The sequence below is a fragment of the Microtus oregoni genome, unplaced genomic scaffold, assembly GCF_018167655.1.
Source record: "Microtus oregoni isolate MIOR12 unplaced genomic scaffold, Mior012 000002F_ref0000024, whole genome shotgun sequence".
Classification (NCBI taxonomy): domain Eukaryota; kingdom Metazoa; phylum Chordata; class Mammalia; order Rodentia; family Cricetidae; genus Microtus; species Microtus oregoni.
In genome coordinates this window covers 34,812,402-34,827,005 of record NW_024543061.1, presented here as the reverse complement: position 1 = coordinate 34,827,005, position 14,604 = coordinate 34,812,402, and the positions used below count along the sequence as shown (strand labels likewise).

General features: G+C 42.4%; 1 protein-coding gene and 1 non-coding gene across 21 annotated transcripts in view; one reads left to right on the top strand and one right to left on the bottom strand.

Annotated features, from left to right (window-relative positions):
• Magi1 (membrane associated guanylate kinase, WW and PDZ domain containing 1) overlaps positions 1 to 14,604 on the top strand; it is a 592,347-nt gene that overhangs the window by 464,630 nt on the left and 113,113 nt on the right. For all 20 annotated transcript variants that reach the window (XM_041638327.1, XM_041638278.1, XM_041638324.1 and 17 more), the window contains one exon: positions 12,086 to 12,292. In XM_041638327.1, the coding sequence (XP_041494261.1) occupies positions 12,086 to 12,292 (207 nt within the window). The remainder of the gene's footprint in view (positions 1 to 12,085; positions 12,293 to 14,604) is intronic.
• LOC121443819 lies at positions 10,630 to 10,736 on the bottom strand. Its single transcript, XR_005973709.1, has one exon. It is a non-coding gene; the product is annotated as a U6 spliceosomal RNA (small nuclear RNA).

Genomic DNA, 14,604 nt, shown 5'->3' with positions numbered 1-14,604 from the left:
TGTGGTCTGGCTCCAGTTTCTGCCTCTAGATTGTGGTCTTGATCACTTGCCCTGCCTTTCCCTTCATGATGGACATTAAGCTATAAAATAAACCAAGCCCTTTCCTTCTCTAGTTGATTTAGATCATGTCTTATCACAGTAATAGAAAAATCAAACTAAGTCAGAAAGATAATCAATATTGGGGCTGAAATTAATGAGATAGAAACAGAAATAAATAAAACAATAAAAGAATAAAAACAATAGTTGGTTCTTTGAAAAGATTTAACAAGGTTGGCACTATGGTAGCCATATTAACCAAAAGAGGGTATCAGGATCCAAATGAATAAAATTGGTAATAAGAAGGAAGGCATCACAATATATACTGAAGAAATTCAGAGAAAATCATCAACATACTTTTAAAATTTATATTTCCCCCAACTAAAAAGTCTAAAAGAGATGAATGAGAAAAATATATGGCCTACCAAAGTTATAATAAGATGAGAGAAATAATGAATAAATAATGAAAATGTGGTATATTTATACAATGAAATATTAAGAAAATGAAATTATAAAATTTACAGTTAAATAGATAGAGCTGGAAACAATCATTCTGAGTGCAGTAATCCAGACCCAGAAGGAAACGTGTTTTCTCATTTGTGGATGTTAGCTTTCAACTTTCAGATATGTATGCTTTGCTTGTAATATTCATAAATGTCAGGAAATAAGTAAGGGACTGTGAAAAGAGCTTTCAAGGGAAGAGCACTAGAACTCAGTAGTATAGAGGGCTAACAAGTAATAATGGAACAGGAGGGGTTAACATGGGGTTGGGTAGAGGAGAAACTTGGGGAGATAAATAACAGTAATGATCTTCCAAAAAAATCATTTGGAAATCTACCACTATAGAAGCTTCCTAAAATATATACATGCACATATATGAAAAGAGTTAAAGTGGAGCTACCCTATAACCAGATTACGATGCCGGGTCTGATCAGGAGCCGCACCCAGCTCAGATCCAACAGTCTTTCTCAACCCCAAGAATATCCTGGATGTAACAGGCAGCCTGTGAGTGCTGCACTGACTTCCCAGCCCAGCAGAAGGGAAGCAAATACCTTTCAGAAAATATCTCATTGTCTTCAAGTGTATTTCTATGAATGCTGGTTGGTTGTTTTAGAACTGAAGTTTTCTAATACACCAATTCAACCCTTTCCACTTCTTTATGCATTTTTCTCTGCTTGCTCTCCAGCCTTTGGCCTTTTGCTAGTTTAATTTTACACCCATATGAGAATGCTGTTCACTTTTTGAAACCAACTAGAGTTTGACTTTTGCAAGCTGAGAGCAAATGAAATTTTTATTAAATGCCAGCTACTGCTCTAGGAGTAATGCTGCTAGATCCCCAGAGGCTTTGCTCTCACCCGCTGCCCCTGGACCATCCCTCAAAAGTGGCTGTGTCTGGCGAGAGACACTCAGGAGCAGCCGAAAGCCACCTGTGCCTGAATCTCAGCCCTGTTCCATGGAGCTGTGTCCCCTCTGGCAAGTCACTTTCTGCTCAGTTTCCATTTTCCTCTTGGAGATGACAGTGCTTCCGTGTGAGCTGGCCTGAATGAGGGAGCGATTGCAAAGGGCTTAGCTGAGTGCCTGGCACAGGTACACGCCCAGTCAGTGTTAGCTCTGGCATGCATGCACAACTTAGGGAAATTGCTGCACAGTGTCTTCCCACCTCCTCCTTGTAAGCCAGGGCATCTGCCAGTTGAGTGTATGTATTTACTTCCCAGGTTCCCCCCACCTTTTTTGCCATCTGGAATTTCTTTTGGCCTTGTTGGAGCAAGGAAAAGCCTGGTATTACAACAGAATGCTCTTATTTTGCCTCTTTTTACTTCCAGGTCTAAGATGCTGTGAGCTGAGCAGGCTGAAACTATGAGCTGAAACAGCTCTTCTCCTTAAAAACAAACCAAACTATACAGAGCAGTCTCAAATATGGCATTCAAAATAATTGTATTTGATTGCTTTTTTTCAGATAAGTGTCCTCAAGAGCTATGCAATAAAGGCCCATCAATGTTACGATTTATGGCAGTGTGACCCTGGCAGGTTCCCCTGCTGGTGTGGGGTACAAACAGATAAGACATTCAGAGAGAACTTGGGTATAGAGTTTATTTAATGGGTATTGGAAGGGTTTTTAAGGTAAGAGGTTATGGTGGGGGTGGGCATGGAGAAAAGGGAGGACAGAGAAAAAGAGGAAGGGGGAAAGGAGAGGCAGAGGCTGCCTCTTCAGAAGGATAGACAGAGGGAGAAACAGGAGGTGAGAGATCACCTTGCCTGGCAGGAAGGAGAGATTGGGGGTGAGTGGAACTTGTCTCTTAAAGGAACAGGATACCCAGGTGACAGGGCAGGGCAACAGAATTATAACATTTTGTTTCCTAGCCTATGGTGCTGTTGAGAAGTGGTGGAATTGCTAAAAGATGGAGTCAGTTAGAAGGCTTTGGGGACTTCATATGGAACATGCTGGTGAGGGGAATATTGAGAATGTGGCTTCTTCTTTCTCTCTTTGGTTCTTGGCCGCATGGCATGAACAGATTACTCCTCCATGGCATGTCCCTTTCCCCTGTCCCAATGTCTTGCCTTGCCACAGGGCCAAAACAAGGAAAAAGAGCCGTCTGATTATGGATTAGAACTTCTCAGGTTCCAACGGAGCAGGGTGGAGTAAAATGAGGGCAGAGGCAAGCAGATCTCTGTGAGTTCAAGGCCAGCCTGGTCTACAGAGCTAGTTCTAGGACTGACAGGGTGGCTACATAGAGAAGCCCTGTCTCGGAAAACCAAAAACTCAAAACCAAAGTAAAATACATTCTGAGAGGGCGTTCTGCAGAATGCTAAAGAGTCGATAGCAGGTGCTGTCTCAAACTTGCCCAAATTAGTGCTGTCCATTGAGAGTTTTATTCAGGGTACCTCACTCGGCCTATTTTCAACTATGCCTATGGTAGCCACTAACCTCAGCTATGCATGTGGTACCCACTAACTTCCTGAATCTTTAGACTGAACAGGTGCAATTATTGTCTAGATTTGCTTTTTACTTTTTAAATTATATGTCTGCGTATGTGCCCTGTAGTGGCATTTCAAATGTATTTTAATAAATAAAGACTGCCTGAAGATCTGAGAGTAAGACAGTCCCACTGGTCAGATTATTACAAACCAGATTATGGTAACACACACCTTTAATCCCAGTAGCCACCCTAGCTGCCATAAAAATCGGGTGGTGTACACCTTTGATCCCAGCCCTAGAAAGGAATATAAGATGGGGCAAGACAGCTCTCAGAAGTGTGCTAGGGACTGAACTCTAGTCCTCTGCAAGAACAGCAAGAGCTTTTCATGCTGAACCATCTCTCCGACTGGAACAGTTGGGGTTTTGTGAGGTTTTTTTTTTTTTTTTCTTATTTAACACTTCTTTCAGAGTTTTTTACAATGTATTTCAATCAGTCTTACTCCCCTCGCCCAACTCTTTCCAGATTAAACCCACCATCTCTACCACACACTCTTGTGTGTCTACCTCCTGCTCCCAAATCCCTTCAGACAAGTTCGTGCTGCCCAGATAGCCTTGGGTATGTGGTCTTCCCCTACAGAGTGGTCCATTAGGCTCTCCCTCTCTCCGCTAATGCGCATCAGTAGACCCACATTCGGAATGGTGTGTCCAGCCATCTTTGTCATGCTGGGATTTGTTCTGGCTTGGGTTTCCACAGGTTTAGTGCACACTGTTGTAGCTACTGTGAATTCATACATGGGCCTAGAGCGATGGCTCTGAGGTTATGGGCAATTACTATTCCTGCAGAGGACCCAAGTTAAGTTCACAGCTTCCAGTGTAGCTCACAATGGCCTGTTAATTCCAGTTCCTGGGAGATCTTATGCCTCTGATCCTTTTGGATATATACTGCCCTCTCTCCCTCCCTTACACACACACACACACACACACACACACACACACACACAATCACACACACACTAAATATTAAAAAGAATAACTTTTTTTGGGGGGTTCTTCAAGACAGGGTTTCGTTGTAGCTTTGGAGCCTGTCCTGGAACTAGCTCTTGTAGACGAGGCTGGCTTTGAACTTCTGAGTGTTGGGATTAAGGGCGTGCACCACCACCACCTGGACAAGAATAACTAATAATAATTTTTTAAAAGTTGAATTTTTAAATTCACCACAGTAGCTGGCTACTGTATTTATTTCAGTACCAGTTTTGAATAAAAAATTATTCTGGGAGAAGTAAAGTCCCACAGAAGAACCTCAGCAAACCCATATTGAGCTGAATTTAGATCCCCAGAATCCTTGGAAAGCTTAACACAGTAGCACAAATCCACATAAAACCTGGACACTAGAGGGCATGTGTCTATAACCTCTACACTCTCCCACTGAGATGGGAGACAAAAATGAGAGACCCATTGGAAGCTCCCCGACCAGCTATCCTGGAGTGTACAAGGATGAGTCCAATAGAGACCCTGTTTGTTTCAAGACAAGATGGAAGTCAAGGACCATCATAACATCTCCCACAAACATGCATGTTCATGGCACACATGCATGTTCATGGCACACATGCTCCAGAACTCACGTTTATGTGCATGTGTCCATAGATACATCACAGAACACCCTACTCTGCATTTTATCTGGAAGTTGGTGCTGTGGTTAGCTAGAACTGCATGGGTGATGGTACTAATGACAGTTGGTTGAATCTAGAGTATTAGTGTAACCAAAGAGATAAGTGACAGTAATCCTCCTAGCCTCTTGGCTTCTGGATCTGGGTCTATGTTGCTAACATTTGCTAAGATAATAAACACTAGCTGACTGCGGAGAGAAGGAGGCAAGGGGAGCATGGTTTTTAGATTACATAGTGAACCCTGTCTCCAAAAAGAAGTAAAGAAATGCTGTAATTGGACCAGGTTTTAGGAGTAGGCAAGGACTCTGTCATGGAACTGTCCTCTCACCAGTTGTAACTGTTGACAGCTGCATGTACTCCCAACAGACTCTCCTGCAAGGCATAGAAGTTGTTAGTGGGCTGTGTCACTGATCTGCTTCACATCTTGAACCAGCTCAAATCAGTTTCTTGTCCTTTTCCTGGACAAGTATCAAAGCAAATCAGAGAAAATAAAAATAAACCCCTTGGTCTGACTTTCTAATTATGCACTGAGCTAATTTTTTTTTTTATATCATACTTGAAATACAGCAACTGAACTATCCTTGTTGGTTCTTGCTTTTTTTTTTTCCCCTCCTGCTGATATTTTTACAATCCTGGTTGCTGCCTTAGTGCCCACCCTTGGGACTTCCCTGGGAGAGCGTTTACAAGGGATGGACTATTCAGTGGGACTGGTTCTGAACATGCCTGCTTTACAAATGCCTCTGGGTAGAAGAGGCTGATTATACACTTGGAGCATCGCAAAGGTTTTCCTTCAGCCTAGAAGTGCAGTGCCAGGGTGACATTTGAGACTGGAGTTTTGTGTTGCATATTTCTGCATGCTAATTAGAAAGGGGATGTCAGTGTTCAATAATGGGATTGTTTTGCTTCCTAGAAGATCTGCAGAAAAGCAGCTGCCAGCAGTATACTTTTGGGGGACAGAGATATAAAGTGGGGTGAAGAGAGTTCATGTTTGTCATTGAGGAAAATGAGACCGTCTGGAGTCCTGTTCTTCGGCGGGCCCTGGGAGCCGTCTGTTGTGATAAGCTCTGCTGGCAAACTGTGCTGTGGAATGTTCTCTGTTGATAATGAAAGTAACCAAATGAAACCTGTGCTGTCTTTGGTTTTTCCCTGAATTTGAAGATGGTGAGGCTAGAGCTAGGGAAATTTTATTTAATTTCTTGCTCAGAGATCCTAAGAGATTTCTGGAGTTGAGGAGTATGAGGATGTTAGACACAAACAAATCTATGTTTTAATGCCCTTCATCATTTACAAATTATGGGCTTTCATCTCCTTGAACTGAAAAATGAGACTACTGGTTCCTTTTGCTGCAAGATAACTATAAATACTAGCTTGTCTCCTCTTTGGTCTCATACTCAAAGTCATGGGTACAGAGGAACATCTAATTACAGGATTTGGTTTATTATCCTTTTTATATATAAATATATGTTTACAGGGTGGGGCATATGGGAAAAGGGATAGTACAAAGTGATGGGAGGTTTTTGAATGTCATAATGGCAGAGTAGCATAGGGATGTGCTATTCAGGAGTCACTAATAGAGTGGAAAGACATGCCAAGAGTCATGTCATTTAAAACTGGATCCGCAGTACTGGTGTCTAGGATGATCCTTGGCTGGGGTTTATGTGTGCTGTCGCTGCTTGTTCCTTTATACCTTCTGCAAAGTATGGCTGAGTGACACTGTGTACCTTATAGACTGTGGCAGCCCTCAGGGAACACAGACTTGCACAGAAACAGTAGTGAATTTATAACCCAGAAGTGAGAACCGATGTGAAGTCAAACCACTCGATACATGCGGCGGAAGACATTAGAAAGGGAGCTGTGTGTGTCCCCCGTTAACACAGCGGGTCTGATCAGAGTGTGGCTTCGATCCAGCCTGTGGGATCACAGGTAATGCTCTGAGGACAGGTAGTAGTAAGGATGAGGGACAAAGAGAAGGGTGGGTACAAGAGCCATGAGCTGTTGAGGGGGCCCAGTTTGAGGGGCTACTGAATGGAGCCCTGTGGAGTCAGAGAGAGAGCATGCAGAAGGCAGCAGTAGACCAGCCTGGATAGTGGGCAGGGCCAGAGGCCGCAGGGCCATGAGGCCCGGGCAAAACCAGATGAGCTGGATGTCTGTGTTCACAGAGCGTATCGATGTCTCTCTGTGCTCGTAGAGGAGAGTGGAGGTTTTTTAACACTACCTCCAAAAGGAGAAGGGATCTTCGTCCACTTACAGTTGACACTGCCCTCATTGGAAACGTTTTGTCTGTGTTTCACTCAGGGAATGCCACTATTGCCCTGGGCTTTTGGTTATTTTCAAATGCTTAGCTTTAGAACAGAAAAGGGTTTTCTCATGCTGAACCAACAGTGGCACCCTACAAGAACCCTCTGTGCTCCTCTCCTACAAAAGGGGGGATGGTTTTCTCTGTCTGAACACGGAGACCCTGAGGTGCAGCAGAATCACCTGGACACTGGTTGGAATCTTGCGTATCAGGCCTACCCTGACCTATTGGACCAGCATCTGTAATTAATGTTCCTAGGCTACTATTTGCCTGCTGAAGTTTCACAACACTGATATTTGCTGTGTAAAGGGATTTGTTTCTTTACGTCTTACTGCTAGTATGTAGCTTAGTGCTTAGAATAAAGATTCTCTCCAAGGATAGAAATGAAATTATAACTTTATGTAAGTTGAGAAGCTGCACAGATTTGATTCATTCCTGCTGAAAATCCAGGCATAGTACAGTCTTCCTTAAATGTTTCATAAAACTCTTAAACATTGGTTTGCAGCCCTCATTAATTCATAAGTGTGAGTTAAAAACTATTTTCTTTGGCTTTGTTCATGGCACATAGATTGTGCCTGTTAATTAAGGCCAAGCCTTGCCTTCCTCTTTCCCTGCCTTCCCTTCCTTCCCTCCCCACCACCCTTGTTGGATTTTATTGAAGAACCTGTTCTGAAAATAGCAGAGAGGAAGAGAAATACATTCCCACTGGGGCTGGAGCCAGGCACCTCAGGAAATGTCTGATGGGTAACGTGGAGACTGTGGGACAGCCAGGTTCAGGGCTCATAGGAACGATGCAACCTGCCAAGCAATAACCATCATTAATTGTCTGATCATTTGCAGTACCTCAGTTATTTCTGTCCTTCACACAGAGTCTCCTGTACATGCTGCGTGTTCTCTGCAAGGTCTGTGCTTCTGCCTCGGCTGGACTTGGCCTACTTAGATCACACTGGAAGTTCTTGAAAAGATGGAGTTTTTTTTTTGGAAGGCACAGTTTCAAAGAGGCAACAGAGTGCTGGGGTAGCCATGGGACTCAGTATGTAACCCGCCTGCCTGCCTGTAGTTACATGGGAAAGATAGTCTATAATGCTACACTCTTATTGACCAAAAGTCCAGGGTCCAGACGGATGAATCCAAAAGGAGTTGATTCAAAGGCCAGCTTACAGAGTCCGTGAGGACTCTGGGAAATTGTAGGCTTTTCTTCATCCATGCCATCACAAAAACCTTAAGGTAGTGACCTGGGTTTGGCTCCAAAGTGCTTATGTGGCGAGACCAATAGAAGAGAGTAAGGGCAGACTTTATCCGCACAAAGCCTTGATTCAATGAGTGTGTCGGGGCTTGTTCTGGTGGCTGGGTTGCTTGGCTTTTGTCGCCCTGACACCTAGAGTTACTTGAGAAAAGGAGCCTAGTTGAGAAAATGTTCCCTTTAGATTAGATTTCCTATAGACAAGTCTGTAGTACGTTTTTCTTGAATCATGATTGACACAGGTGAGCAGTGATAATCGGGAAATGAAGACAGCAAGGTCCCATGCTTTATCTCCCTTTTTCAGTGGGTTCTAACTTGTAGATATCAACCTTCATTCAACATCTAGTTCTAAAATGATGTGGTCTTTTGGCATATTAGTAATGGGGAGGAATTGAAATTAAATTCAGCAGTGTATTATCTCTGTCTGTCTGTTTGTTTGTTTGTTTAATTTATGGTGGAAGTTTATTTGTAAGCCAACAGTCTTAATTTCCTAAGCCTCACAAACACTCCTCAGTGAAGAAGTTGTGGTATTTGGTCTAGGCACACCTTTAAAGAGAGCATGGGATAGTCTCATGACCTTGTGGAGATGAAAGATGAGTGTGTGTCCTTTGTTACGTATTGCTAGCTTTTCCTTGTGCGAGGGTTAGCCCCTCACACCACTATAGGATGTCTTCCTTCAAGTTTCTTCCTCCCAACTCCTTGACCTCTAAGTTGAGAATATGAAAGATTTTTCTTTATAAGAGACCAACAGATTACTTCCTGTGTGAGAACTTAAGTCTTAACCGAGGCCTCCAGCGTGAGATTATCGGGAAACTGCCAACTGAGGTCTGCGGAGATTAAATATGGTGCCTTTTACCCCCCCCCTTTTTATTAAGGTTATTTTATTTATGTGTATGATTATTTTGCCTACCTGTACTAATATGTACCACATACATGCCTGTGCTCACAGATGTCAGAAGGGGATGTCAGATTCCCTTGACCTGAAGGTTCAGATGGTTGTGAGTCACCAAATGGGTGCTAGGAACTGAGCCCAAGTCCTCTGTTGGAACATCAAGTGCTCTCAGCAGTGGTTCCTCTGTTTTTTAACTATATGTTCAGGGTTTATTAGTGGCTTGGATTATCACACCCCTCTCAAAAGAAAATAATTTTATGTGTGCTCATAAAGTTATTGATTCAAAACACAATTTAAAGAAACAAATATTAGGGTTGGAGAGATGACTCACTTATTGAGAATGCTTGTTGCTCTTCCAGACGAGCAGAATTTGGTTCCTAGAATCCCCATTGGGCAGATCACAACCATCCATAACTCCAGGTCCTGGGCCTCCTATGCTCTCTTCTGGCTTTCACAGGCACCCACATAAGCAAGCACAGCAGATGCTTGTAGATATACACATACACTCATACACAAAAGATTTGAGAATTTGTTTAAAGAGTCTCTTCTAAAAATATTGCATTAGTGTTAAACCTTTCTTTCTAAAAAAAAAAATTAATTGTAGGACCAGAGAAATAGCTCAGTTGCTGGAGAGTTGGCTAGTGTTCTTGGAACTCTGGGTAGGATCCCAGCAGGCATAAAAACAGTGGCAGTGCATGCCTCAGGAAGCAGAGGCAGCAGACCAGCCCGCCTGGGCTACGTGAACGCAAACCATACTACAGGAAAGCAGGTGTCCGTTAAAAGAAAATAGAAAAGTAATGATAGTTAGAAGCGAGAACCTGGTAGAAGCACACTCTTTGTCCAGGCACCCACCCTACGGGCACCCACTGTACTGGTTATCAAATATGTTTTCCAAGTCTAGATTAGTCATAAAGTACTCAAGATTTTTTTTCACATTGGAACACACCTCTTATAGTCTCATTTAGAACAATATCAAAATCACTTGCTTTGAAACATAAATCTGTAGAAGAAAATTATCACTACTGTCATTATTTCTCCCACTCACTGTTTTCTTTTTTATTTAATTTTTTTGGGGGGTGTCTTTGTTTTATTTTATTTTATTTTATTTTTGACTTTTGAGACAGGGTTTCTCTGTGTAGCAACTCTGGTTGTCCTAGAACTCGATTTGTAGACCAGGCCGGAGTAAAGGTGTATGGCACCACCAACCCACCTTATTTAAATTTTTAACTATTTGTTTTTATTTTTTGAAGTTTCTGAGGATTTCATGCATGAGTACTGTATTTACATTCTTTACACCCTACGGCTTCCTTAGACTCCTCCCATGACTCCTGCTCTCTCATGAGAGAGACTCGTGACTTCTGCAGTTGTTCTTGTTACATAAATACACACACAAACTGCTAAGGCCCTTGGGTGCTGTTCATATGTATGTGTATTTAGGGCTGACCACTCGGGGCTGAAGGAAACCAGTTCTCCTTCCCTCGGAGGCCATTGATTGACTGTGGCTCTCTATCTAGAGGCAGGCTTCGGGAAACCTCCCATCCACGTTGCCATGTCAGCTGGCCTTATCATTAAGCCACCTTAATATTGCTTAGTAAATTTCAGCTTTATGTCATGCTTGCGCAGGGGCCCTGCATATCTTCTCTGTATTATTCCAATGTTAGTTTAAGTGCTGTCAAAGAGAGCACTTGATTAACTCCCTTAAAAAGATTAAAGTTAAAAACAAACCTTTTTTAAAAGCATTGTTTCTCATATTGAAAGTTAATTGAATTTACTAGTTAGAATTTAATAATTAAATGAAATTTAAAATAGACATATCTGGGGCTGGGCACATAGGTAGTTATGTGTTTGTCATGTAAGTATAAAGACCTGAGTTTAGCCTCAGGACCCACATAAGAGAATAGGCTGTAATAGTGTATGCTTATAATCTCGGTGCTGGGGAGGAGGACATAGGTGGATAGGGCCTCACTGGTCAGCTAGTCTAACTGAATCAGCAAACTTCAAGCCCCAGGAGAGATCTTGCCTCAGAATTGAAAGTAGATGGTATGTAAGGAATGACACCTAAGGTGTGAGTTGTACATGGTACGTGCACCCATGTATAAAAGTATACTCCATACATGTGTATGGACATAGGAACAAACATACAAATGAAAATCAAATACACATTTATAAAAATTAAAGTATCCATTTTGTTGGGCAGTATTAGTGCACGCCTTTGCTCCCAGCACTCAGGAGGTAGAGGGAAGAGGATCTCTCTGAGTTTGAGACCAGCCTGATCTATAAAGCAAGTTCCAGGATAGCCAGGACTGCTACACAGAGAAACCCTGTCTCTAAAGGAAAAAAAAAAGCATCCACTGCATGTATCATTCATTCACATAGCAGAGAATAGTGGGGCCCATACCAAACACGGGGAATTGAAGATGGTTAGAAGCAAGGGAAGACCATCCCTTGAAGACTGTTTTCCCCCAGGGGGCACCAGTGAAACAGTTTTCTGTTGGAACTTGGCAAGGATTTGTTCTTACCTGGCATAACCCCTATAGTCAGCCGTGCCATTCAGTTTAAGAGGTGCCACGTGGTGCTCACTGCCCTCCTTTTACAAAGTGCCCTGGTTCCCTCTTGAAGAGAGACAGAGACCTCGACCTTTGAGGCCTGGGAGGATCTTGGCAGTAATGCATTTTGTCTTCTGTGAGACTCATTCTTGATCTGGTTCAGCCGTATGTGCTTGCCTATGTAAGATGACCAATTGAAATTCAAATGCCATGACAATGAAGCGCCCCCATTCAGCACAGCCACTTTTGGTTTTGTCCCAGCTTCTTTGCATCGAAATCATGTGGCTTTCCTTTCCCTTCTGCAACCCCATAGCTAGCTAGCTCGAAACGATGTCTTTGATAACCCATTCTAGACATGAAATTCAGCGTGCGCTGGCTTTTCCAGCTTCATGTTTTAATGCTCTAAGAGATTTGGATGTGGATTCTTGGGGACGGAAAAAAAAAAGTATTCATTTTGAAACATGCAAATGTGTCTCTCCATCACCTAGGAAACTATTATGGGACACCCAAACCTCCCAGCCAGCCAGTCAGTGGGAAAGTGATCACGACGGATGCCTTGCACAGCCTTCAGTCTGGCTCCAAGCAGTCGACCCCGAAGCGAACAAAGTCCTACAATGATATGCAAAATGCTGGAATAGTCCACACGGAGAATGAGGAGGAGGACGATGTTCCTGAAATGAACAGTAGCTTTACAGGTAAGAAGAAACTGTGTTCCCTCTGAATGGATGTGCCAAAGTGGTGACTGGAGCCTTTACACAAAGGTTCCAGCCAGTGTTCGGGGTTGTCAAGAGTCAAACTCTGACCATGGGGTGCCGGGTGACAGGTGGTCATTTCCTTGGTCTACATACCATGCTTGCTCCTGAGAATCTTTGAACTTCACCCAAACCATCTTTAATGCATTAGGAATAAATACCTGCAATTTCGAACTGGTTTCTTTCTCTTCAAAATACTACATTATGTTTAAAAACTTCTTTACTCCATTGCTTGATTATTTTTATTTATTATTATAGGGGGACAGATCGTGAGACATGATCATGGTTGCTTAGTATGAATTGAAACATAAAAATTTGTTTTCTGAGGTTACTGTCGTTGAGGCGATGCTGGTGAGCTTCCAGAGCATCCTCTTCTCACCTAAGTAAGGTTATAATGGAGCCAGATCAGGTCTTCAGTTAACTTGTACAACTTTCCCTGTATATCCTCCAGGGGGAACTTGGGAAAATAAATATTGTAAGGTTCTATAATGCATGTGCATGCTGCATGACAGAGCATGGGTTCCTGAGGAGATAAATATTATGAAGGGGTGGTGAAGGACAAGGCCTCTGAGCAATAGAAGACCCAGAGGCTTGGGTGCATATTTTCAGTTAGTGAGCATATTTTTCACAGTATGGGGTTTGATCTGCATGCTATAGCTTAAAATGTAATAACTATATATGTATATGGCTATACTGTTCAAATTTGTACCACAGTGCACACGCACGGCCTATAGCGTATATGGAGTTGCTGATTGTTATGGACTTATACAAGCTCATCCTGTTTCCTCCATTTTGCCTGTATTTCTATTCTTTACTGCCTCAGAGTTGTAGCTATGGATGGTTTATCCATTTTCAGCATATTAGATCCTTTTCTCTCCATACTGTCATTATCTAGTTAGATCCAGCCACAGTGAGTGCAAAGATTGGTTAGACTTATGCCTCCCTCCCTCCGCAGTCAAACTCTAATAGGATATTCAGGGAAAGGTTATTATAGTTAGACACCATATACGGCCTTTTGTACTTCCCAGAGGTTTTCTCAGATATTAAGTTCAGAATCCTAAGAGATAGCTATAAAAAGTTTTGATAATTTTATTATCAACAATAGTATAGCTCAATGTTTTTTGCAAGAAATACTGGGTAGAGAAGGAGTACTTAGGCTTGGCTTGTGATTTTCCTTTACAGACAATATGCGTAGCATCATTTGTGTGTAAAATGGCTGTATTAGAGTACTTCTAACTTTCTCTAAGAATTTGACTCTATGAAAATTTCCACTTTTTTCATTTAGAGTGGAATAGATGGTGACTGACCTTTAGTTGCAGTATCTAGAAGATATTTACCATTCTTATGCCTACTTTTATTAAATCCACTGATTTCATTCATTGGGAATATTTTGTGTGTTTATTGTAGTCTTCTCCAAAATGAAAACAGATCATGCACAAGTGTTACCATTTCTTTTAAAAAACACCGAATACTTTAATATCTTGGTAGATCAGTAGATAAGAATAGCAAATCATGATCTAACTCACAGCAAAGAGGAGGTCCCCAAAGAACATCTAGCAGACCAGACTCAGTGAAGCAGCTCTGCCAGCACAGGAAGCAGACGCCAGGAGTGGTCCCGAGGCGTGGATGCCTGAAGTAGACACAAGGAGAAGACCTTAGGAGTAGTCTCCTCAAGTAGACCCCTGGGGTGGTCTTTGCTAGACCACAGGAGTATTCCCCAAGAGTACATCCCTGGAGTTGTCGTCTGGAGTGGGTCCCAGAAGTCATTCCCAAAGATAAGTTCCCAAGAATAAACCTCAGGAGTTGACCCCAGGAATAGACCCCAAGAGTAGGCCCAGGAATAGGCTTTAGTAGACCACCTAGTCTTCTCTAAGAGTAGATCCCTGGAGTTGGCTCCAGAAGTGGTCTCTAGGATTTGTTCCCAGGAGCCTAGGGGCTATGTTCCTTTAACTGTCTTCTACATACATGTTAAGGAGGCTTCTTGGTAGAAAATAAGACCAAATTCATGGTAGTAGCTTCAGTTATTGGTGGGTTTCTTGTTTTTAAATACTATACATTTCTATTGGTAGAAGCCAGGTCTCAGAAAATCTGATTTCTTTATCATCCCCAGTTGAAATTCTAGCATCTAAGTATAACATATGTTCCCAGATCATCATTGGTAAAATGTCTCATCATTAGTTTATACATAAAACAGGAAGCCAAATGATCACCAATTGCGCTCTTTGAGTTCCCACCTTAATACCAAGAAGGCAGGT